Raw genomic sequence first — 23,306 nt, forward strand, 5'->3', positions numbered from 1 at the left:
TCATTGTGCAATAGGTACGCGTGCGGAAAAGATGGGCATTCCGTATAACGAATACTGCAGAAGCTGCAAAGATCCAAATGCCAGGGAGATAGTAGAACACTTTATGTGTAAATGCCCGGCTCTAGCTAGAGCCCGGCTAAGGTTCCTTGGAACCCCGTTTCTAGAAGACCTCAGAGGGTTATGTGTGATAGCAATCCCGAATATTCTTAATTTTATCAACAACTCTGGCTGGTTGTAATACATTGATCGTAACATTCCGTAGTACGAGTTACATGGCATCAAAACGGCTTTAAATAGCTACTTGGGCGACCAGGGTCGCAGCCATTTCACCTGCGTACCTACCGGGGACGACTGCTAAAACACGACCAAAACCGACGGGGGAGATATTAATAGACGCGTTTTTGCCTCGCTTCCGATAATTCGAATACTTTTTCGCCTTTGAAACTGTTTTTCGCTGAGAACTTTTGAATGGGTAGAAAACTTAGTACCACAATTCAAGACTTTTGTTTAATTTTCTGTAGGACGCATATAGGTGCAATGCATTTTCATACTAAATTCGTTCATAAAAATTTACCATCAAGGCAACCCATATCTGATATTCCGCTCCTTTTTTTCCCTGCGTCGCTTTCCAAGACAGCAACCCCGGTAATTTTGACACTTCGTTCAGTGTCAAACGCATGTTCCACGCAGGTTCCACTGAGTTCCACACTAGTTTGACACTGAAGTGTCAAACGGCAGTGTGTTAGAAAGAGAAAGGAATTGTTTCCTTCTCATACACATCATACTTGTAAACTGAATATTCTTCCCTGCAAAAACGCTCCACGTCGTTTGACTAGTCATTTTACGGCCATTGTGACTTTTCCCAGCGGTTATATTCATAGTTACATTTTCATGGGCGTGATTAGGTTTTGTGACCAAATTTTCGTTTCGTTCCTATTAATGTGATCGTGCATTCCGCTCCCACCTATAGGATGTGAGCATAGTACTGTGCTGCTCACACACGTAACAATGCTCGTCAAATGGCGGTAATATTCTCCGTCATTTCACTCTACATTTTCGAATCATTTGACAATCAATTTTACTGCGGTTTTACCAGTTTTACCGGTTACCCGTCCGGCCAATTTGTAGGGAAAAATCAAGAGGAGCACGACGCAAATTGGAAGAGAAGCTCGGCCTTAGATCTCTTCGGAGGTTATCGCGCCTTACATTTATTTTTTTTTTTTACCATTTATATAACCGCCATATAACATGAATTTTACCTGCAGATTTACTTTACCTGGAGCAGCCATATGAATAAAATATGAACCAAAAAAATTTAATTTTCAATGTTTATTATTTTCAATATTATTATATATGTTTCCTTTGTATTGGAACTTATATTAATACAGTTCATATAAAAAAGAAGTAAGTACTTCAATAATAAATAAACTCGCTTAATTGGTTTTTGTTTTCCAATTGAAATCTTTTCTAATCGAGCAGAAAATAATTTTAAGCTTTAGAAAAAACTCCAATTATTTGAATAATCTACAACTTAAAGCTTAGTAGAAATTCAGATTAGGTTTACTTTTTTTTCAGATCAAGAATATTCAAAGGTGTCGTGGAATCAGATTGCTGTCGTAATTGGTGAACTTAAAAAGTACGACTAGTAATTAAGTCAGACTTATTATTGTTCTAAATCTAACTATTCCAGCAATAATTCTGCAACCCTTAGCAGAAGTATTGATTGGTTTCAAATCTAATTCCAACAGAAATCGTACCACGACATACTTTATTATATATGTACATGAAATTGTAACTTAAATTAATACAGTTCATATAAAGAAAAGTAAGTATTTTAATAATAAATAAACTCGCTTAGTTGGTTTTCGTTTTCCAATTGAAATCTTTTCCAAGCGAACAGAAAATAATTCTAAGCTTTAGAAAAAACTCCAATTATTTGAATCAATTTAAATCTACAACTTAAAGCTAATTAGAAATTCGGATTAGATTTACTCTTTTTTTTCAGATCAATAATATTCAAAGGTGTCGTGGAATCCGATTGCTGTCGTAATTGAATTTGAAAGTAATAAAGTAAAGTAAAATATGAATTTAAAAATCTAGGACTAGTAATTGAGTCCGACTTATTATTGTTCTAAATCTAATCATTCCAGCAATAATTCTGTAACCCTTAGCAGAAGTATTGATTGGTTTCAAATCTAATTCCAACAGCAATCGTACCACGACATACTTTATTATATATGTACATGAAATTGTAACCTAAATTAATACAGTTCATATAAAAAAGAAGTAAGTACTTTAATAATAACATAAACTCGCTTAATTGGTTTTCGTTTTCCAATTGAAATCTTTTCCAGTGCAAGCACATCGCTAACCTGTGTTGGCAAAAGATATGATTATACTGTCTTCGATAGATAGTCGGACGAGCCGCTACTCGGCGAAATAGAGATGACCGTTGTGTCGGTGGCAGCAGTCACAACAGCAGTTTCTAACTTTGCACCATCCGTACAGTGTGATGAATGCTTCCCTGCCTTTTCCAATTGCTTGGCGTCAGCAATTTTTGCTGTTTGTAAAGCTTTAGCTGTAATGCAAATATATAGATGGTTTAAAGTGGTTTTCGCATGTTATTGAACAACTCACCCTATACCATCATCACAGCCTTCTCATCGATTTTGAATATGTGTACTGTTTCTGTATTCAGAGCTAGTTCGTTTGGTGGAATATTTTCGATTTGATGAATATGTATACTATCCGTTAGGCAGACAATTGGGCGCGTTCGATTCAATCATATATTGTGGGTATTTGAGCCGTAGACGCAATGGCAGATATTTTGATTCTTTTTGAAGTGTAACATTTGTAAACAGTTGGGTTTCTCTGCTGTCGCAATCACCACTAGAGAGCTATTGAAGAAACGCTCGACCAAGATAATATGTTGCGATTTACGTGCATAGATTTCTTCCACCTTGTCACAGTTATTGATGGAGAAAATGCAAAAGCTATCTTTAACATCTAATACGTAAATTGAACTGTAGAGGAAGAAACATTTTATAAAATTTAATAAAATCAAAAATGATAGTAGTGCTAAAAAGGGGCAAAGTATTGTATGTTAAAGTATAGCCAAGTCTCAGCGGCTTTTTCGTGGTGATAATTGAGTTTGAATAAGTCTCATTCTTCATTCTTAGAAACATGTACGAAGGTACCTCGTAAGATATTAAAAATCATCAACACTTTTTTGCAATAACTTAAAAAAAACTCATATTCAAACTTCTGTTTAACTTCTACATATCAATAGCTACATTTACCACCAGGAGTCACTATTGCTTCTACGTCTATGCTATTGTTTCCTACATCGATGAGCTTTGTAATAAAATAAACAGCTATCTCCCCAATCTCTCCAGTTTTGTCGCCTCGCAAAACCTGATATTGTCACCAACCAAATCATCGGTGACCTTATTTAAAACATGGCCGCGCCAAATGTCGACCATCTGACATTACTCTACCGACTGTCTTACACCCACTGCACTAGCAATTGTAACGAAAATCGAGAGCTGTAACAAATATTTAATATAATTTGATAAATCGGCAGTACTTGGGGTAAATATAAATAGACGTTTGCATGGTACGCGTCACCGATATCGTCGCCAAGGCTAAAGGTTACTCACTGGAAGAAAATACAGGCCTGCCAAAATGCTGCCCCCAAAACCGCTACGGGCTGCCTTCTTATGTCCTCGAAACACCACCTGCACAATGAAGCAAGAAAACTCCCAATAAGGGAAAGAAATGAAATGCTAACCAAACAGTTTCTGTAGAATACCCAGAAACCTGGTCATCCCAAAAGACATCTGATTGTTGATTCAACACCGCTTAGGGGCTTAAAGTGTCATCTCCGTAAGCATTATGAGGAAATACGGCACCTGAGAACTCAGCCGTATGAAGCAAAAAAACACAAGCAGGTCCTCAGTGAACTCCACAAACAGGAGTCGGACCTTTATGCTAGGAATTGCCCGGTGAATCCAGTACTTAAAGAACAGTACCCAAAACTTGCGGAAGAGGACCGCATACTCCCCAGGGAAAAGCGAGTCAATCTAGCTCAACTTCGTTGTAGATACTGTAACAGGTTAAACTCTTACCTATCCAGAATCAACCCCAACATACAAAATGTATGCCCCGCTTGCAATGTGTCCCCACATGACACCAACCATCTCTTTAATTGTATTATGGAGCCAACGCCTCTAACACCCCTTTCATTCTGCTCCACCCCTGTTGAAACAGCAAGTTTCCTTGGACTCCCGTTAGAGGATATTGATGACAATTTGTGATCGGTCGCACCTATTAGGTGGGGCGAAGCACTGCTACAACAACAACAACCATCTCGGGAACGATTAATATCATCACTTTAAACCTTCTAAGCCATCCCGCTCACCCCCTATTTCCACGAGGAACTTGGGGTCGCCATTACACATTACACTGAACGAGTCCGCCGCACAATCATTATAGCATCATATAACGAAGCTCAGTTTCTTCCAAAAGTTGTTCGGCACCGCCACGTAAAATCAATGTATATGTTCTCGCATTAACTCAACCTTTAAATAATTATAAACTATAAAAATTAAATTAATGTCAAACCCACTATCAAACCTTGGAATATGTTGAAACGTTCACCATCAACCTGACGTTCTCCAAAGTAATCACATTGACCCAAAACACTTGAATTAATATCATTAGCTGTAGTCATAACAGCACCACCACAAGCTTTCATTCTACGTTTCCAATCTTCTTCTGGTACATGAACAGCCCAGAACATATCACGATCTGCAAAATACTGTGTAGCAACATCACCAATTGGTAGTTTAGAAAACACAACATTGGAGCCTTACTTACCTAGTTTATTGTACAGGAGACGCCATTCAGCATCAACAATCTTCTGATACTCTTGGACATTGGAGGACATTGCTGTGGCAGAACATTTTTCCAATAAAGCACTTTGTTGTTCCTTTGATAGGCGCTTCGACATGTACAGCCATGTCTTATTTTATCATGCATAATTGTAATGCTTTACGTATAGCTTTAATGATGATACGTGCATGCACCTTCCTCAACATATGGCTTAACTTGTTTTAAGATTTCACATGCTTAAAATACTACTGAAGTGGTGCCATCGCCGACCTGATAAGAGAAACATTTTTATTCTACACATTCTAATATAACAAAAAACTTACCTCAGCATTTTGAGATTTGGCGATGTCTACTAGAGTTTTACGGCTGGATTCACAATATCCAATAGTTTCATAATGGTTGCCCCATCATTTGAAATTGTGGCCTTACCACTGGAATCAACAATATGCTTGTCCATACTACGTGAACCCAATGTAGTGCGTACAGCGTCCACAATTGAATGCGATGCATTGATGCTGGATATGAGTTGAGGTTTAACTTGAGAGCTATCGGTACCCAAACATTTTTTACACAAATACTCTTGTACCCAATACACGTCCAGGACGTTCATATTTATCGACACGCCGTCCGGTGTGGCCCAAATGTTAGAAATATGCAGTTGGCACTGCTGAGAAAAAATATGGATCAATGGACACAAGTTAAAGTGAAAGATTTTTTTTTACCATCTCTTGTTACTTTACACATTAGACATTGGAAACGACGACCAGCATCTACAAGTTGCATATGAGCCTTGCAACGATTACATCTAATTGCACCCAATTCACAATGGGTGGCTCATATTCACCCTCAACCGTGCGTGGCATTGGTGAGACGGTAAGTGTGATGGACAAAGCTGCTGTTTTTAATAAATCAGCTGTTGCAGGTATGCAATACAAAGAGGACCTGCAAAGAAGAAAGATCAATGTAATTGCCAAACAAAACATTAATTTCGATTATCGATACCTAACGTAACGTGGCGAGGAGTTACCCTGATCTTCTACCACATATTTTGTGGTCACCAATGGTGGTAATAAACCCTGTTCATTAGTAATAAAAGCACCACCAGATTTTCAATGATAACGCTTATCGGATTTGGCATCTGATCGGGATCTAAATGGCGTTGGGCTTGATCATACTGTTGCAGCTGTTGATATTTACCAGTATCAGGTGCAGGTGGTTGCTAAAGAAAATAACACAAAAATAATCATCAGCAAATTTGTAAATTATTAGTTGTATTAGCATACATTATAACCAGGACGTCCGGACGTGTCCGGGTATTGGGCGTTGACCCCGCTTGGGTGGTTGACTGAGCATTGGCGTCTGTCCAGGTTGTGTTGGTGACATCATTTGACCCACGTAAACACGTGGTGCACCTGGTTGTTGTAGAGGATAACCTGGATGTTGAGGTTGTGGTGGATAGCCCGGATTTTATTGGCATTGGCAGATAGCCAGCCTGGGGAGGTTGTTGCTGCTGCTATCGTGGCATTGCATAACCGGGTTGCTGCTGTGGTATATATCTTGGTATAACTGGATGTGGTGTCGTTGCCCCACCTGGTCCAGTTGATGCGGGCGGCATATCTGGAGGACCATGTTTCTCATGGCCGCCAAATGGCTGGTGTATATGGTGTTGCGTTGGCATTTGACCAGATTGTGACTGCATTAGACCAGACTGTCGTGACATTGGACAAGATTGCGGTGGCATTTGCTATTCGCCTATGTGCTGGTATGGAGCTGTAACACCGCCTGCACTTGATGTTGGTGGTGTAGCTGAAACTGGTGGTTGACCAGTCTAGAAAAATAACAAAATTTATTAAACACAAAGTATGAGGCAAGCCAGGTATATTTGCCCTATTTATAGTCATCTGATTGGGACCACCAGGTACAGCTTTCCCTGGCGATGTCGTTGCTGGAGGCGATGGCGAATACATGGAAGTTGGCGCATTGGCTTGAGGCGGCGGCTTAGCTGTTTCACCATATTGACCAGCTATAAAGTTATTGTTCGGTTGTTGTTGTTGCTTGTTGTTTTAATTTAAATTAATTTAATTTAATGCTCCAAAATTAGCACAGGCGTGCAGCTCAATTCGTGGAAAATGGCGGACCCGCTGAACATTTTTTTCCACACAAAAATGACATATTTCACAATACCTATGAATATAGTAGGTGCGAGAGAGCACGATACATTGTGGCAAAGCTAAATTTGTCAACATGCTATTTCATTTGGATTTTTCATTCCAAATCGTCTCCCCTGTCAAAAATTTGTGTGGCTGTGTGCGTTTTTGGTCACACGATTTTTGCAGGGTTGCTTGCACACCTTTATACTTCACGGACATGTTTAATGCGTTGTTATATTATTTTCCTCTACAATTTTGAATATCTAAACCACAGTCTTCAGTAAGAAACTTTAAAGTTTGATTCGCTAGACTTTCACCAGTATGACCTTCCGACTAAAGAAAAGTTGTAAACGTTTTCTATTATTCAATATACTCTCCTTTCACTTCGATACACTTTTTTGCATACTCATACAATTTGTCAAATGAGTCGGAAATTTCCTTTTCAGGAACCTTGTCTAGTTTGTCGTTCGTCGCCTTTTGAATGCGGTCAATTGAGTTTTATTTATTTGAGTAAAATTTATTTTCAGTTCTGGGGCCGTATTACGTGTTGCATTTTCACTCAAGCGATAACTAAGCAATTGGCTTACTTTTTCTAAAAAATATAATAAGTTATCGATATAACGAGTACTATTTTTTGCTAGTTCAAATATGCCATTAATCAGATCCACCATTTCAGAGCTATTGTGATTTAAAAAATGAATTTCGGTCACGGATCGTAACACATAATACGGGCCCTGATTATATTTTTCTTTCACTCTCTAGAATTTATGTTTGTAAGAAAAGTATTTTTCACTGCCTATTCTGCCTACCTGTTAATCCGGCCCTGGATGTGTGAGAAAAATTTAAATATCGACATCCCAAACGAAATGCAAGACTTTCAAAATTTTTACATAGGATTCCTTTATAAAAATATTTTAAGGGTCACTTTTTGTTTGGTACGTGGATATATTGCTTCACAAACTCTGAATATTTGTCGGTATGCTTGATCGCATAATATAAGGGAGTGGCAAGTGCACTTAATATAAAAAAAACTAGTCTCATGCTTTAATTTATTTTTCAATTCCAGAATGGCTTCATTATTGGCAAACTCCGTCTTCGAGGTGTACGTGCATTTGGAAGAACTTTTTGTTAAGCTCAAATAGTGACAAAAATCTATTACGAAAAGTGTTTGATAACTGATCGAAATATGTAGCCACCAAAACAATATTTTCTGGTTAGCCGCTTATTTTATCAACAATTAACGAAAATTGGTTTGCTTCAAGATCCCACACTTTTCTAAATTATCTGCTACGTGAAATGTCATTATTCTGCTACATTTTAATGACAGAAATTTTTTTGGTAAGAAATTTGCTGAGTAAATTGAAAATTATATAAGGATTAATAAAGGTGTAGAAAATTTTGTGGGTAGTGTTGTACATTTTAACCTCAGTGAAAAAGAAAAAAAGTACCTAAGCCTTGGTTACAGCTTAAAAAGGACCAAAATTTAAATAAATGGACCAGCGGACCAAATGGGGTTTGAAAGGACCATTTTTGGTCCACATGGACCAAATTGGCAACAGTGCCAAGTAGCCAATTTCCCACTTTTTGCAAGCAAATCATTGCTTTGGCTAAAAGCCCCGACACATAAGCACTTTTTCATATAGATGAGTTTAACCCAAGCTTATGCATTATGAGTAGATTGCACGCTTTTTTGTGGAGAACAGTAGAATGAGCGACACTGGCGCCATCTGATATTGAAAAGTAGCCAACTCCCAAATTTTGTTAGGGTTGGATTTTATATAAGGTGCCACGATTTTCAAACTTTTGTTGATTAGTAGGGGTAGAGGGGGTCCTAAAAATCACCAAAATGGAGTCCGCAGCTCTAGGAAACTCTTAGTTTATGAAATATAAGCTTTTTAATTTCCAAATTTAGTAAAATTTCAACTTAAGTCCTGCACTTAAAATTCGGTTCGCACATTTCGATAGCGGTATTAAAAGACGCGTATTTGCGTCAAGATTCAGAATCCGAAAGCAGAAACTATATTTTGTATCTCGTTTAAAAGTTATTCGCGGAAAACCCGTCGATACTATTGTCGTTTTTTTCGTTGTTGCAATTAAACAAACGAAAACATATGAAACAAACGAAATATGAAATAGTATTGCCAGCTCCGCAACAATATCTTTTTATCCTGGTAGAACATTATAAGGTGGTGGCACGTCGACATAAATGCAAACAAACATACCCTATCAATGTATTTTAATTTTGTAAAACTCTTTGACGGGTTTATTTGGAGGTGAGCCTTTATGTTAGTTTTCTTGTTGCCGGTGTCGGATCGGTTAAGGGTAATTTTTTTAAAGGTGTTCTACGCAGAATTACTGTGCATGGCGCAGCCGGTGTTGGATCGGCTAAGGGTTATTTTTTTAAAGGGCGGCCGAAGGCCACCTACGCAGAAGGGTGTACTACGCAGAACTTGACATGGCGTAGACCAGGGTTATTTTTTATAAGCGCGGCCGAAGGCCGCCTATGCAGAAAGGCGTTCTACGCAGAATTACTGTGCATGGCCACCAAAAAAGAGCTTTTTCAAATTTTTGGTAAATAAAGACTAGAAAAGTTAAAGATATATATACATCAGATGAAAGGTATTTTTATAAGTTATTTTTCGATTTTTTAATTTTTGAAATCCATCCACTAGTTTCGGAGATATTTTGATTTGAAAAATTCATAATTTCGCCTTTTGACACGGAATTACTCCCACACCTTTCATTTGCACCAACAAAGAGATATACCGTTGGAATCAGCATAAAAATCTCTATAAAGTCCGATTTTTTATTTATTTTTTTTTTGACAAATGTATATATTCTGCACTTAAGCCCCTTTTTCTAAATTCTTATCATAAAAAATTTTAATATTTACTTAAAAAAACTCGCGTTTCGGTAAATTAAATACATTAATTATTTCAAATTATTCAGAGAATTATAAAAACAAAATACATTGATAGTGTATGTTTGTTTGCACGTGCCACCACCTTATAATGTTCTACCAAGATAAAAAGATATTGTGGCGGAGATGGCAACACTATTCACCACCTTCATATGTTTTCGTTTGTTTAACCCATTTTCGGCCGCTGGTCGATTTTTCGACCACCAACTTTGGACTCTCATATCTCTGAAACTAAGTGTTAATTTATTGTTCGTAATACATAGATTTGTTAGGAAAAATATTAAAATCTGGATTTTCGTAAAAGAATGAAATTATCACTATTTTTAAGTGTTTTTGTGCAGATAAGAAAATAAGGAAAAACAAAAAAGCGAAAAATTATTACTAATTTATTGCGAAGAAAAAAGATGAAATTAAAAGGTTCAAGAAAGTGCCAAATGAATATTGCAATAATACTAACCTTTTCATGTGCGTAAACTTTAGTGGTCGAAAAATCGACCGTTGGCCATAAACCGTCAAGAAGGGGGGGAACAAAATATAGCAATATTATCTTTATTATTAAGAGTGATGCGATTGAGCATCTTCACGATATTGAAAATGTACTTCCTTTTGTTGTTTTTTTTTTTTTTGGAATTTGGTACCTCTCGGTGTACCATACTTTACCATTGTTCTATTCGACCAGCCATGGGGGTTCCAATTGTGAAACAGGCGATGAGCCGCAATCGGTTTAAAAAAATTAAACAGTTCTTTCATCTCGCTGATAACAACAATTTAAATGCAACAGACCGATTTGCCAAAATTCGCCCTCTTACTGACGCTCTCAACAAAAGGTTTATGCAATTCGGAGTCTTTAGGCGTACTCTCTCTATAGACGATGATTCCGTATCTTGGCCGTCACTCATGCAAAATTTTCATCAAAGTAAAACCGACATGTTTTGGATTCAAGTCATGTTGCTTATGCTCTGAAAGTGGATACTTATTTTCTAGTTCATTGTGCGGTGGTACAGCAACCCCTCACAATCAGAATATTTGCCTAGGCGCACAAACTCTCTTAGACCTGCTTTCAAATGTATCTGACCATGACTGCCACATTATTTACTTTGATAATTTTTTCTCTTCATACCACCTTATGTGCCTTTTGAATGAGCGTCGATTTTTTACAACTGGTACTATTCGCAAAAATAGAATGGGCAAATCTGCGTTGAGGAATTAAAAAAAAAATGCGCGGAACATTTGACCAGTAAATGGATCGTAACCAAGAAATATTGACTGTTCGGTGGAACGATAATGCCTTTGTCAATATTATAACTAATAACTCCACAGTCGAACCAATTGTTTCCGCTAAATGGTATTGTCGGAAGCAATAAAAGACTATCACAATCCCACAGCTATAAGTTATTTAACAATATAATCACGGCATGGATGGTGTGGACCTTCATGATAATGCGGTGGCAAATTACAGAATATGTATACGAGGAAAGAAATGGTGGTGGCCAATAAGGGCAAACGCTCTTGGTAAGGCAATGGTCAATGAATATGATATCAAAAATCAAAAAGACGAAACCACTTTCACAAATTGATTTTTGTTCCAAAGTCACAACCGAATTATTGACTTACGACAATAACGACGAGGATTAGGGTGAGGATGAAGATGAAGATGACGACGAGGATGAGGATGAGGATGGAGATGAAGATGAAGATGAGGAAATACGTCATCCGTCAAATCTTCCTCGCAGCAACGAAAGAGTACACGCCGTCATGAAAAGCATTGAAAACAAATGTCGGCGATGTAAGTTATGCAAAAAACACATTATTTTCACTTGGAAAAAATGAAATATTTATTTACATACTAAATGTTTTGATGATTATCATAAAAAATTTTAAGCTGATATATCTATCAATGTCACATCAAAAAATACTTTTACTTGAAATAAAATGAAATAAATTGACTTCGTGTGCTAAATTTTTTTCAAAAAAGAGTTTTTTTTTTTGCATACTAGACCGTTTTCGGTCAGCGGTCGAATTTTCGACCAACCCATATCTAAAAGACAATTGTTCGGATTTTTTTTTTAATTTTCTTTATTATGGTCATAAAAGCCCTGCTTTAAAAGGAAATTGATATTACAGCGGGTTCTTGTAGCGGCCGAAGATGGGTTAATTGCAACAACGAAAAAAGCGACAATAGTAACGACGGGTTTTCCGCGAATAACTTTTAAAGGCGGTGACACAATGACATTTTTCATATAGATGCGTTTAACACAAGCCTATGCATTCCAATAACATCGCCACAATCAACCAAGATGTTGCGTTTGTAAATATGAAGGAACTTCAGACTTGGCAATTGAAGTTTATTACGCCTTGCCCGTTTACAAACAAAATTTCGCGAAGCACTGTTGTAAACATTCTCCCTATACAACAAAAATACTTGCTAATATATTTTATATCGTATTCGATTGTTATATTGCAGTTTTTAATTGTGAAAAATGTTAGAAAATTTACCAACCAGTGGAAAAAATAATTTCACTTGCAAAGTGTGCCAACACCCTTAGCCGAAGCAAATGTCAAATTCTTCTTCTTATGATTTGCTTGGAACAAAATTGGGGAGTTGGCTACTTTTCAATATCAGATGGCGCCAGTGTCGCTCATTCTACCATTCTCCATAAAAATACATGCAATCTACTCATAATGCATAAGCATGTGTTAAACTCATCTATATGAAAAACTGCTTATGTGTCGGAGCTGTAAACGAGACAAAAGATATAGTTTCTGCTTTCGGATTCTGAATATTGATGCAAATACGCGTCTTTTGATACCGCTATCGACATGTGCGACCCGAATTTTAAGTGCAGGACTTAAGCTGAAATTTTACTAAATTTGCGTATATTTCATAAACTAAGAGTTTCCTAGAGTTGCGGATGATAATTTTTTGATTTTTAGGATCCCCTCCTCCCCTCGAAAAAAAAGTTGGAAAATCGTGGCACCTTATTCAAAATATTCCCCTTTTGTTACAAGCAAAGCATAAGTAGAAGAATTTGACATTTGTTTTGGTTAAGGGTGTTGACACTCTTTGCAATTGAAATTATTTTTCCCACTGGTTGGTAAATTTTCTAACATTTTTCGCAAGTAAAAACTGTAATATAACAAATGAATACGACCCATCTTTGTTGTATAGGGATAATGTTTATACCAGTGCTTTGCGAAATTTTTTATGTGAATGGGCAAGGCGAAATAAACTTCCATTGCCAAGTCTGAAGTTCTTTCATATTTACAAAGGCAACATGTTGTTGTTGTTGTAGCAGTGCTTCGCCCAACCTAACAGCCACGACCGATCACAAATTGTCATCAATATCCTCTAACGGGAGTCCAAGGAAACTTGCTGTTTCAACAGGGGTGGACCATAATGAGAGGGGTGTTAGAGGCGTTGGTTCCACATTACAATTAAAGAGATGGTTGGTGTCATGTGGGGACACATTGCAAGTGGGGCATACATTTTGTATGTCGGGGTTGATTCTGGATAGGTAAGAGTTTAGCCTGTTACAGTATCCAGATCGAAGTTGAGCTAGAGTGATTCGTGTTTCCCTGGGGAATGTGCGTTCCTCTTCCGCAAGTTTTGGGTACTGTTCTTTGAGTACTGGATTCACCGGACAATTCCCGGCATAAATGTTCGACGCCTGTTTGTGGAGTTCAATGAGGACCTGCTTGTGTTTTTTGGCTTCATACGGTTGAGTTCTCAGGTGCCGTATTTCCTCATAATGCTTACGGAGATTATTCCTTAAGCCCCTAGGCGGTGTTGGCTCATCAATCAGATACCTGTTGGGATGCCTAGGTTTCTGGGTATTCAACAGGAACTGTTTGGTTAGCATCTTGTTGTTGTTGTGGCAGTGCTTCGCCCCACCTAACAGCCGCGACCGATCATAAATTGTCATCAATATCCTCTAACGGGAGTCCAATGAAACTTGCTGTTTCAACAGGGGTGGACCATAATTAGAGGGGTGTTAGAGGCGTTGGTTCCACATTACAATTAAAGAAATGGTTGGTGTCATGTGGGACACATTGCAAGCGGGGCATACATTTTGTATGTCGGGGTTGATTCTGGATAGGTAAGAGTTTAACCTGTTATAGTATCCGGAACGAAGTTGAGCAAGAGTGACACGCGTTTCCCTGGGGAGTATGCGCTCCTCTTTCACAAGTTTTTGGTACTTTTCTTTGAGTACTGTATTCGCCGGGCAATTCCTGACATAAAGGTCCGACGCCTGTTTGTGGAGTTAACCAAGGACCTGCTTCTGTTTTTTTGCTTCATACGGCTGGGTTCTCAGGTACCGTATTTCCTCAAAATGCTTACGGAGATGACTCCTTAAGTCCCTAGGCTCATCAATCAGATGTCTGTTTAGATGCCCAGGTTTCTGGGTATTCAGCAGGAACTGTTTGTTTAGCATCTCATTTCTCTCCCTGATGGGGAGTATTCTCGCCTCATTATGTAGATGGTGTTCTGGGGACATAAGAAGACAGCCTGTGGCGATTCTGAGATACAAACGCAACATCTTGGTTGATTGTGGCGATGTTATTGGAATGCATAAGCTTGTGTTAAACGCATCTTTATGAAAAATATCATTGTGTCACGGCCTTGGGCGCTTTCATCCTTTGCAAGTGAAATTATTTTTTCCACTTGGAGGTACTTTTCTAACATTTTTCACTGTTTAAAATTAGCAATTTAACAAATGAATAGGACACAAAATGTGTTAGTAAGCATTTTTCTTGTATTGTAAAAGATTAAAATGCAATTAAAAGAATTGTGACCTTAATGAGTGAATCCTGAATGAATCTTTATTCAAATATTTCAGCTTATTTATATTAAATAATTCTAAACATATTCTTACATACATATTTACATTTAAGCATACATACTTACATGCATATCTACCTTAAGCATACATACTTACATACCTACATACAACTAGATACAAAATATGTACCTACACATCTGTGTTGAGCTGTGACTTCTATGGGAAATGCAATGTTTGCAAATTTGCTAGAATTCAAATTTTTTTGGTTGTGTGTTGTACACACACCTGTATTAAATCGTGTGAATGGCTATGTCAGCAATAATTATCAAATGCATATTTATGTGTTGATGAACATTTAGACTATTTTTGTATCAGGGTAGCATATTAGACTGATTTAAATATTTGGCATTAAATTGTTGGCTGTTTTCACTACATCTCCCTTTTTTTCAGAATGCTTATGCATTTGGAGAATGCATGAGCATTCTATTTTTATAAATTAATTCTACTTTAAATTTTATGTTTGTAGGTTGAACATTTTCTTATTCTACTAATTTAAGTCTATTTTTGTGTATTTTGATTTTCTTATTATTTATGATATTGCTATTCTCTATGTTACTGAGAAATTTTTGCTTATCCTCATTTCCTATTCTAGATGGGGTTAAAGTGTCATTATTTTTATTATTAGTATTTTCTTCTTTATAGGGTATTAGAGTAAAATTATTATTTTCATAGATTTATTCTACCTTATAGGGCCCTTTATATCTACTATCTAACTTATGACCTGTTTCGTTTTTTACTAACACTACATCTCCTATATTTATTTCCTTATAGTGAATATTTTTATCATAACTAATCATTTGTTTTTCTTTAGCCTCTTCTACTAATTTAAAGGTTATATCCTGTGCTATTTGTAACCTATATTTAATTTATTTATCGTAAGCCTCATACGGCTTACCGTATTTTCTTTTAAAAATTCGTCTGGGGTTTTTTGCCAAAGATCAATTCGAATGGACAATTGTTATGGACTGTAGATGGGGTAGTATTGTAACAATATGCAAAGTATTTAAGATATTCGTCCCAGTCATCTTTGTTAATGAACGAACATATTCATTGAAAGTTCTATGACTACGTTCAACAGTGCCTAAAGGTTGGTGGTGATACGACGTAGATGTTTTGTGCTCAATATTGAGAAGTTTACATAGTTCTTCAAACAGGAAATTTTTATATTCAGATCCCATATCCGTTATTATTGTTTTCATACTTCCATAAATTAATATGAAATTCTCGAATATGGCTCTGGCTACTGTTTTTGCATGTTTGCTCAGTATAGGAATTGCAACTAAGTATTTAGTCAAATCACATATTAGAGTGACAGCGTATTCTTTTCCATTTAATGATCTTGGTAAAGGTCCAATTGTATCTATTTGTACTGTTTCGAACGCCTTTGGTGGTGTTTCAGTCAAAATCACTGGTTCCTTAAAATTTTTATAAATTTTATTTTTGTTGCAATTAACGCATTTCTTTATATATTTTCTTATATCATTTTTTATATTTTTCCAGTAATATTTTTGTCTTATTTTATTAGTTGTACGATTGATTCCTGGGTGGCCACCATTAACAGGATGATCGTGATATTTTTGAAGAATCTTTTTAATTTTATCATTTTCCGTCACGTGCACAACCTCCGGAGTTAATGCAATAGTTAAATTTTTGAGAACTTTGGTACCTATTTCCTTAAATGTGTCTACTCGAGTATAATTAAACAAATTGTCTCCTAAGGACAACTGTATTTTCTTAATTCCCAAATTGCCGGCTTTTTCCATAAGCCTGGTAAAGAATTGGCCTAAGTCAATCTTCGCCTCAACAATTTGATTATCTATATTTATTTCACTACAAATTTTCTTTCCTCTTTTGAAATATAATTTCGGAGGATCGAAAACGAACTGGACTAGTCTTTTTACTTCACATTTATTAAGCGCTTCGTATATTATAAGGTTCTCTTTGTGATTTTTCTTCTCTTCATTTCTATTACTGTTATTACTGGAATTCTTTTTAGTTTGCGATCTTGTCGTGACTTTCATTATTTTACATGCCTGTACTGACATTTATTTCAAATCATTGATATCTATTCGTGATAGAGCGTCTGTCACGTAATTTTCTTTTCCGGCTTTGTAATCCACCCCAAAGTCATACTCTTCCAAATCTAACCTGATTCTAGTTAATTTAGATGAAGGGTTTTTCATTGAGAATAAATACGTTAAGGGTCGATGATCCGTTTTCAGTGTGGATTTTCTGTCATAAATATATGGTCTAAAATATATAATTGCCCAATATATGGCCACTAATTCTTTTTCGATCGTGACTTTGTTTATTTCGCCTTTTGTAAATGATCTTGAGGCATAGGCAATGGGTAATTATTTTCCTTCATATTCTTGGCTTAGCACAGCACTGAAAGCATAACCACTTGCGTCGGTTGTAATAAAGAACTCTTTATCAAAATTGGGATATTGTAGGATATTTGGACTAACTAATGCATTTTTTAGGTAATTAAAAGATTTCTCGCAGTCGTCTGTCCAATTGAAAATTACATTTTTCTTACCAAGTCTTGTTAGAATCCTGACGTATTCCGCGAAATTTGGTATGAATCTTCTATAATAGTTACAAAATGCGACAAATCTTTTTGCTTCATCGGCATTTTTGGGAGTGAAAGGTGTCCATCTTGGACACCAAAAATATGCCGCACACACACACTTACGTTTTTCTTTTAGTTCAATAAATGTTTGTTTTAATGTTGTTAAGTTGAATTGTTTTATTTGAAAAACTTTGTTTACACGTTTTAGTTCTTAGTTTATACTTTAACTTTGATTTTAGTTTCTAGTCGCAAATTTTTATCAATTTTATTCGCGTGTCTCTAATTTGCCGGTTCTATATCAACTCTAAAAAATGTATCCACGCTGCGTTGCCATTTTTCCATATAGCTGAATGTAATTGCCACTGCTGAGTGCAATTGACATTGCTGTTCAGCAACAGCTGACGGCGATGCCACTTGCACGCAGGGGTGTGTTTTGTTGCGTAAAGGCGGGTAACGCAGTGCGGTTATACCACCCTTCCTTAGAAAAAGAAGAATCTGACAAGTTGATCAGATTTGTCATATTCTTCTTGTTCTCATGACTTTCAAATTGTTTTGGTTGAATGAATGTATGATATTAGGGTGTTCCTCCCCTTTTTTCTCATTCGTTCAATCAGAACAATTTTCCCTTTTGCATATAAAATTTTGTTAACATTAATTCAATTACTTACATGTAATTTGTTTTCTAATTTCAATTGCACTAAATTAATGTATTATATATATTTATTACAAATAGTGCGTACATATTAATATTTGGCTTTATTTACATGCAAATTGAAATTTTTGTTTCGTATATTAATATAAGCGGCCACCGTGGTGTGATGGTAGCGTGCTCCGCCTATCACACCTTATGCCCTGGGTTCAACTCCCGGGCAAAGCAACATCAAAATTTTAGAAATAAGATTTTTCAATTAGAAGAAAATTTTTCTAAGCGGGGTCGCCCCTCGGCAGTGTCTGGCAAGCGCTCCGATTGTATTTCTGCCATGTAAAGCTCTCAGTGAAAACTCATCTGCCTTGCAGATGCCGTTCGGAGTCGGCATAAAACATGTAGGTCCCGTCCGGCCAATTTGTAGGGAAAAATCAAGAGGAGCACGACGCAAATTGGAAGAGAAGCTCGGCCTTAGATCTCTTCGGAGGTTATCGCGCCTTACATTTTTTTTTTTTTTTATATTAATATAAATTTTAATTTGAGATTTCATGCTTCAATAACAGAGTAGTGAAAATTTAAAATTAGTTACAAGCTAGTTTTTAAATTTGTATGAAGAAAAGTTTAGTTTACCTTATTGATTCGGTTTTTGTGAACGGTTTTTTCCTTTTTATTCATTTCATCTAAAACCGTAACATTAACTCCATCAATTTTTGTGACTATATATGGTCCTTGGTAAATGCTTTCGGGTTTATTTCTAGGTTCTTTTTGTACTACTACCTTATCGTTTTTATTAATTGCTAACGGACGCACCCTCTTATCATATAGATCCTTATTTTTAACTTTATGTTTATTAATTAAATCTTTTGCTATTTTATGCGTTTTTTGTAGTCTATATTTTACTTTTTTGCATAATTTTCAACATTGTAAATTGGACCGATTTGTTCCTTTTGAACTGCATTTGGTAAGGTAACATTTCTACCGAATACTAATTCGTATGGAGTAAATCCATTATCAAAAACTGTACTAGGAGTTGTATTAAGCAAAAATGTAAAATATTTCAAATAAACGTCCCATTCGGGGAAGTTATCATTTAGAAAAGCTCGTAAATATTCATTAAACACCCGATGATTTCTTTCAATTGTACCTAGGGTTTCATGATGGTAAGCTGTAGAAAAATTATGTTCGATTTTTAGGAGTTTAGTTAATTCAGAGAAAATTTCATTTTTATATTCGGTTCCTAAATCGGTTTTAATTGATTTCATTATGCCATAAATGAGGATGAAGCCTTCAAAAATGGCTGTTGCGATTGTTTTTGCTGTCTTATCAGGGATTGATATTGTAACTAGGTATTTGCTTAAGTCGCACATAATGGTAACCGCGAACCTATTCCCATTATTCGACTCAGGCAAAGGTCCTATTGTATCTATGTCTATATCAGGGTGTTGGTGAAAGCACCAAATTTTCTTTAGTTTTTGGCTTGACTTTATTCAAAAGGCATTTTTTGCAATTTTGGACGTATGTGACAATATCACGGGTCATATCTTTCCAATAATATTTTGTACGTATTTTTGCGTAAAGCTTTTTATTTCCGCAGTGACCTCCTGATATCGGGTCATTGTGGTAAATTTCCATTAGTTTAAGTTTCTTGTCGTTGTCCGTAACTATTTCGACAGGTTCTATTAATAGTATTTGTGAATTTTTTAAATGAAATTGAATTCCCTGTACTTTTAATATTTGAAATAGAAAAATATTTAAATAACTGATCATCTTTTTGCCATTCTTGCTTAATATCTAATGGCATTATTTTGTTAGTACACACAATATTAAGTAACTCGAGTTTTTTATGTGTTAAATGCGCATGTATTTTTAAATTGATTTTATCATTATCGTTGTCATGACATATTTGGCTTTTTATCCTATGGATTTCTTGAAAAAATTATATGAAAATTTGTCGAATACCTGTAATTTAATATTTTTTTCGATTATGTCTTCAGCCGATTGTTGTAGTTGTTCGTGACGTTTCGTCATAGACCTCGTCTGTACCGCTAAAATTTGATTATTGGAATTTTTTAGTTCTTGAATTTAAATTCGCGATAATGCGTCTGCACCTACGTTAGATTTTCCTTTAATATATTCTATGGTAAAATTATATTCGGACAATTCCAAACGAATTCTGGAGAGTTGCGACGACGGATCTTTCATATTAAATAGATAAACTAGTGGACGATGGTCTGATTTAACTTTGAAGTGAGTGCCATAAATATATGCACGAAATTGCTTTATTGCAAAATATATTGCCAAAAGTTCTAATTCTATTATTGCTTTATTTTGTTCTGATTTGCCAAAGGATTTTGAAGCAAAACAAATTGGCAAGTCGTTACCGTTATGATTTTGACTCAGTATCGCACCACAACCTAACTTTGAAGCATCAACCGTAATTATAAATTCCTTGGTGAAATCTGGATATTGTAATAGTTTTGGAGTTTGTGAAAGCTATGTCACATGCCGTATCCCAATTAAATTCAACCTTTTTTCTACTCAAACGATTCAATGGAGCTGCTAAAGAAGCGAAATTTGGAATGAATCTCCTATAATAATTTGTAAATGCCACGAATCTTCGGACAGCATCTTTATCGCGTGGCTTAGAATACCTTTTAATTGCTTCATTTTTTGAATCGTCTGGTAGCAAACCATTTGCTGAGCATTTGTGGCCTAAGAAAATTACTTCAGGTCGAAGAAAATTACACTTTTTTGGATAAGTCGCAAGTTGAACTTCCTACAGGTTTCGAAAACTTTTTTTAGATTATTGAGATGATGTGCTTCGCTACATCCAATTACTATTATATCGTCTACATACATAGAGGCTTGGTTGGGTGAAATACCAGAAAATGCAATTGACATCATTCTTGAAAATGAATTTGAAGCCACGTTTAGGCCAAATGGTAACACCTTCCATCGAAAGCTCCGCGGTCACTACTAAAAGATGTTATGTCTCTTGAATCTTTGTGAAGTGGAATTTGGTGAAAACCCGAAAAAAGATCTAAAGTAGAAAAGAATTTCGCACGGCCAAGGTTATCCAAAATATCGTCTACACGTGCCAGAGGAAATTTATCGGCAATTAACTTTTTATTTGCAGCCCTAAAGTCAACGCACATTCTATACGATTTTTGGCCATTTAGGTCTTTTTTCGGTACCAAAATCAAGGGACTGTTATAATTCGAACAACTATTTTCGATCAGATCGTTTTCCAATAATTTATTAACCTGTTTATTTATTTCTTACTGGCGTCGTATCGTTTAGTCTTAGTTTTTGTTCATAAAAATTGTTTATTGTCATTTTATCATTGTCTAGCGCAAAAATATCGGAATATTGTAAACATAAGTTAATAAGCTTATTTTGAGCATAATTAGGTATTTGTTTTTCTAAAATGCTTTTAAGTTCTTTAATACAACTATCTTGCTTTATAAACGTGATAATAAGAAAGTTTTTCTGTTTGAATGTTGCAGTTATTTACGTATTTTACGCTATTTGTGGTGTTTATTACTTTAATGATCGGATTACCAGTATCAACTATACATTTCGCTGTGAAAACAACGTCAGAAATCTCTTGAGAATCCACGAAAAGTGGTTCTGAGTCTTTTTCCAAGGCGAAAATTTTATAAACTTCGCAACAAGGTGGTATAACAAATCTATCGCTTTCCATTCCGTGAAGGATGGGAAGTGCGATCTTTTCATTGCCTATCCAGAAAGAAATGCAATTTGTTGCATAGCTGATATCGCATTTATTTGTTTTTAGGAAATCCTTACCAAGTATTCCATCTGATGGAATGTTGAAATCATTGTCTACCACGTACAACGTATGTTTGATATAAAAATTTGAAAAGTGTAAGTTAGTTGTAAAAGTACCTAATGTAGAAACTGTATCTGTAGTTACTCCAGTAATATTAATTGTATCATTGTTATTAATAGACAAATTTTTATTAAGAGAAGAAATTTTAATTAACGAAATGTCGGCTTGTGTATCGACTAGAAATGTACAAAATTTGTTAGAGCCAGTTAAATATATTTGTATAAAATCGGAATAATTTAAGTTAAGACAATAAACGTTTTTAGATGAAGAACTGTGAGCTGAATCAGTTAGTAATTTGTCTCGTCCTCCCTCAGTGTTCGCTCCTGAGGGGCTTCCCTGTTTAAAGCCCGGACGCTTGCATTTTTACCTCTATTATTGGAAGTGTTAGAACCGTTATTATTGCTAGTACGACTATTGCTGCTGTTATTATTATTATTAGGCTGATTTCGATTTCCGCCGCCGGAACGGAAATTTTGCCTTTGATTGCCGCGATTGTAGTTGTTGCCATAGTTACTGTTACTAAAGGATGGTCTATTTTGTCTATAATTGTTAAAGTTACGACTTTGAATTTGGAAGTTTCGACCTCGGTTATTACTTTGAAAATTTCTAAAATTGTTGTTGTTCCACGCCCTAAATGCTAAAACTTGGCGTTCGTTTATTTCATTTGATTGCTCTATAATCAGTTTAGCTACTACGTCCTTGGAATCAGAAAAATTGGTTGAAGCGAGGATTGATTTGACTAAACTGGTTTTTGCGTTCAATCGGCAAACGTTAACTGTTTGCTCGATGGCCATTTCATGGGCTTTGGCCTGAGTAATCCCTTCGATAATGAGCGAACGCTCTAAAGAATCAGACAATTCCTCGACGCGTTTTGCAAAATCGGTATAATTATTATTATTAACTTGCAAAGCCGCAATTTTTCCGGCCAAAACTTTGGAGTTGTCGGGTTTTATACGGTTACGTAGTGCTATTTTTATATCATTAACTGAAAGTACTTGAGTTGGTATTGTTTCTCGAGCTTTACCATCGAGTTTGGATTTAATATATGAAATACAAATGCTGGTTAAATTTTCGTCGACAAATTGTTCGATTAACTCAATTTTATTAATGAAAGATTCGAGACCTAGGGGATCACCGCTATAATTTTCACGCATAATACCAGCACACGTGCTGATAAACGTCCTTTTTTCTTCAGGAGTCGCCATATTTGTATCGGAATTAGGAGGATTTGAAATATTTGTTTCGGGCAATTCCTCAAATCCGTGAAATTCTCCGGACAAAGAAAGTCTAACACCAAGGTTTTTGATTGTACTGGGCGAATATGTGGTTGAGCCTTGGGGCTTTTAAAATCAAGATTTTCGGAATCGGAACTTTCGGAATTAAAATTTTTGGAACTGGAATCTGAATTTTTGGAATTTTCGGAATCTGAGTTTT

The 23,306-nt window shown here is 35.9% G+C and overlaps 1 protein-coding gene across 4 annotated transcripts; it reads right to left on the reverse strand.

Moving 5' to 3' along the window:
- Window positions 1-1,434: 1,434 nt before the first annotated feature.
- LOC137244291 (T-complex protein 1 subunit eta-like) lies at window positions 1,435-9,118 on the reverse strand. Of its 4 annotated transcripts, none has more exons than XR_010950880.1 (9): window positions 6,177-9,118; window positions 5,896-6,112; window positions 5,616-5,806; window positions 5,217-5,557; window positions 4,879-5,163; window positions 4,636-4,809; window positions 4,128-4,580; window positions 2,638-3,023; window positions 1,435-2,578 (listed from the first exon to the last, which is right to left on the reverse strand). XR_010950880.1 is itself a non-coding variant. In XM_067773067.1 (9 exons), exons 5-7 carry the CDS (start codon window positions 5,009-5,011, stop codon window positions 4,576-4,578), a joined length of 312 nt encoding a protein of 103 aa, XP_067629168.1. In that variant the 5' UTR covers window positions 5,012-5,163; window positions 5,217-5,557; window positions 5,616-5,835; window positions 5,896-6,112; window positions 6,177-9,118; the 3' UTR covers window positions 1,435-2,578; window positions 2,638-3,023; window positions 4,128-4,575. The 4 variants fall into 4 exon arrangements, 1 of the variants encoding a protein (XP_067629168.1); XR_010950879.1 differs by having other exon boundaries at window positions 4,636-4,819; window positions 5,616-5,835; XR_010950878.1 differs by having other exon boundaries at window positions 5,217-5,560; window positions 5,616-5,835.
- Window positions 9,119-23,306: the final 14,188 nt, after the last annotated feature.

This window comes from Eurosta solidaginis, chromosome 3 (genome assembly GCF_040869045.1).
Source record: "Eurosta solidaginis isolate ZX-2024a chromosome 3, ASM4086904v1, whole genome shotgun sequence".
Taxonomy (NCBI): domain Eukaryota; kingdom Metazoa; phylum Arthropoda; class Insecta; order Diptera; family Tephritidae; genus Eurosta; species Eurosta solidaginis.

Coding starts and splice junctions, on each gene's coding strand:
- LOC137244291 (XM_067773067.1), bottom strand. CDS start 5,011: ATGTCGAAGCGCCTATCAAAGGAACAACAAAGTGCTTTATTGGAAAAA. Junction 4,810..4,878: donor TCTCCTGTACAATAAACTAG/GTAAGTAAGGCT, acceptor AGTATTTTGCAG/ATCGTGATATGTTCTGGGCT.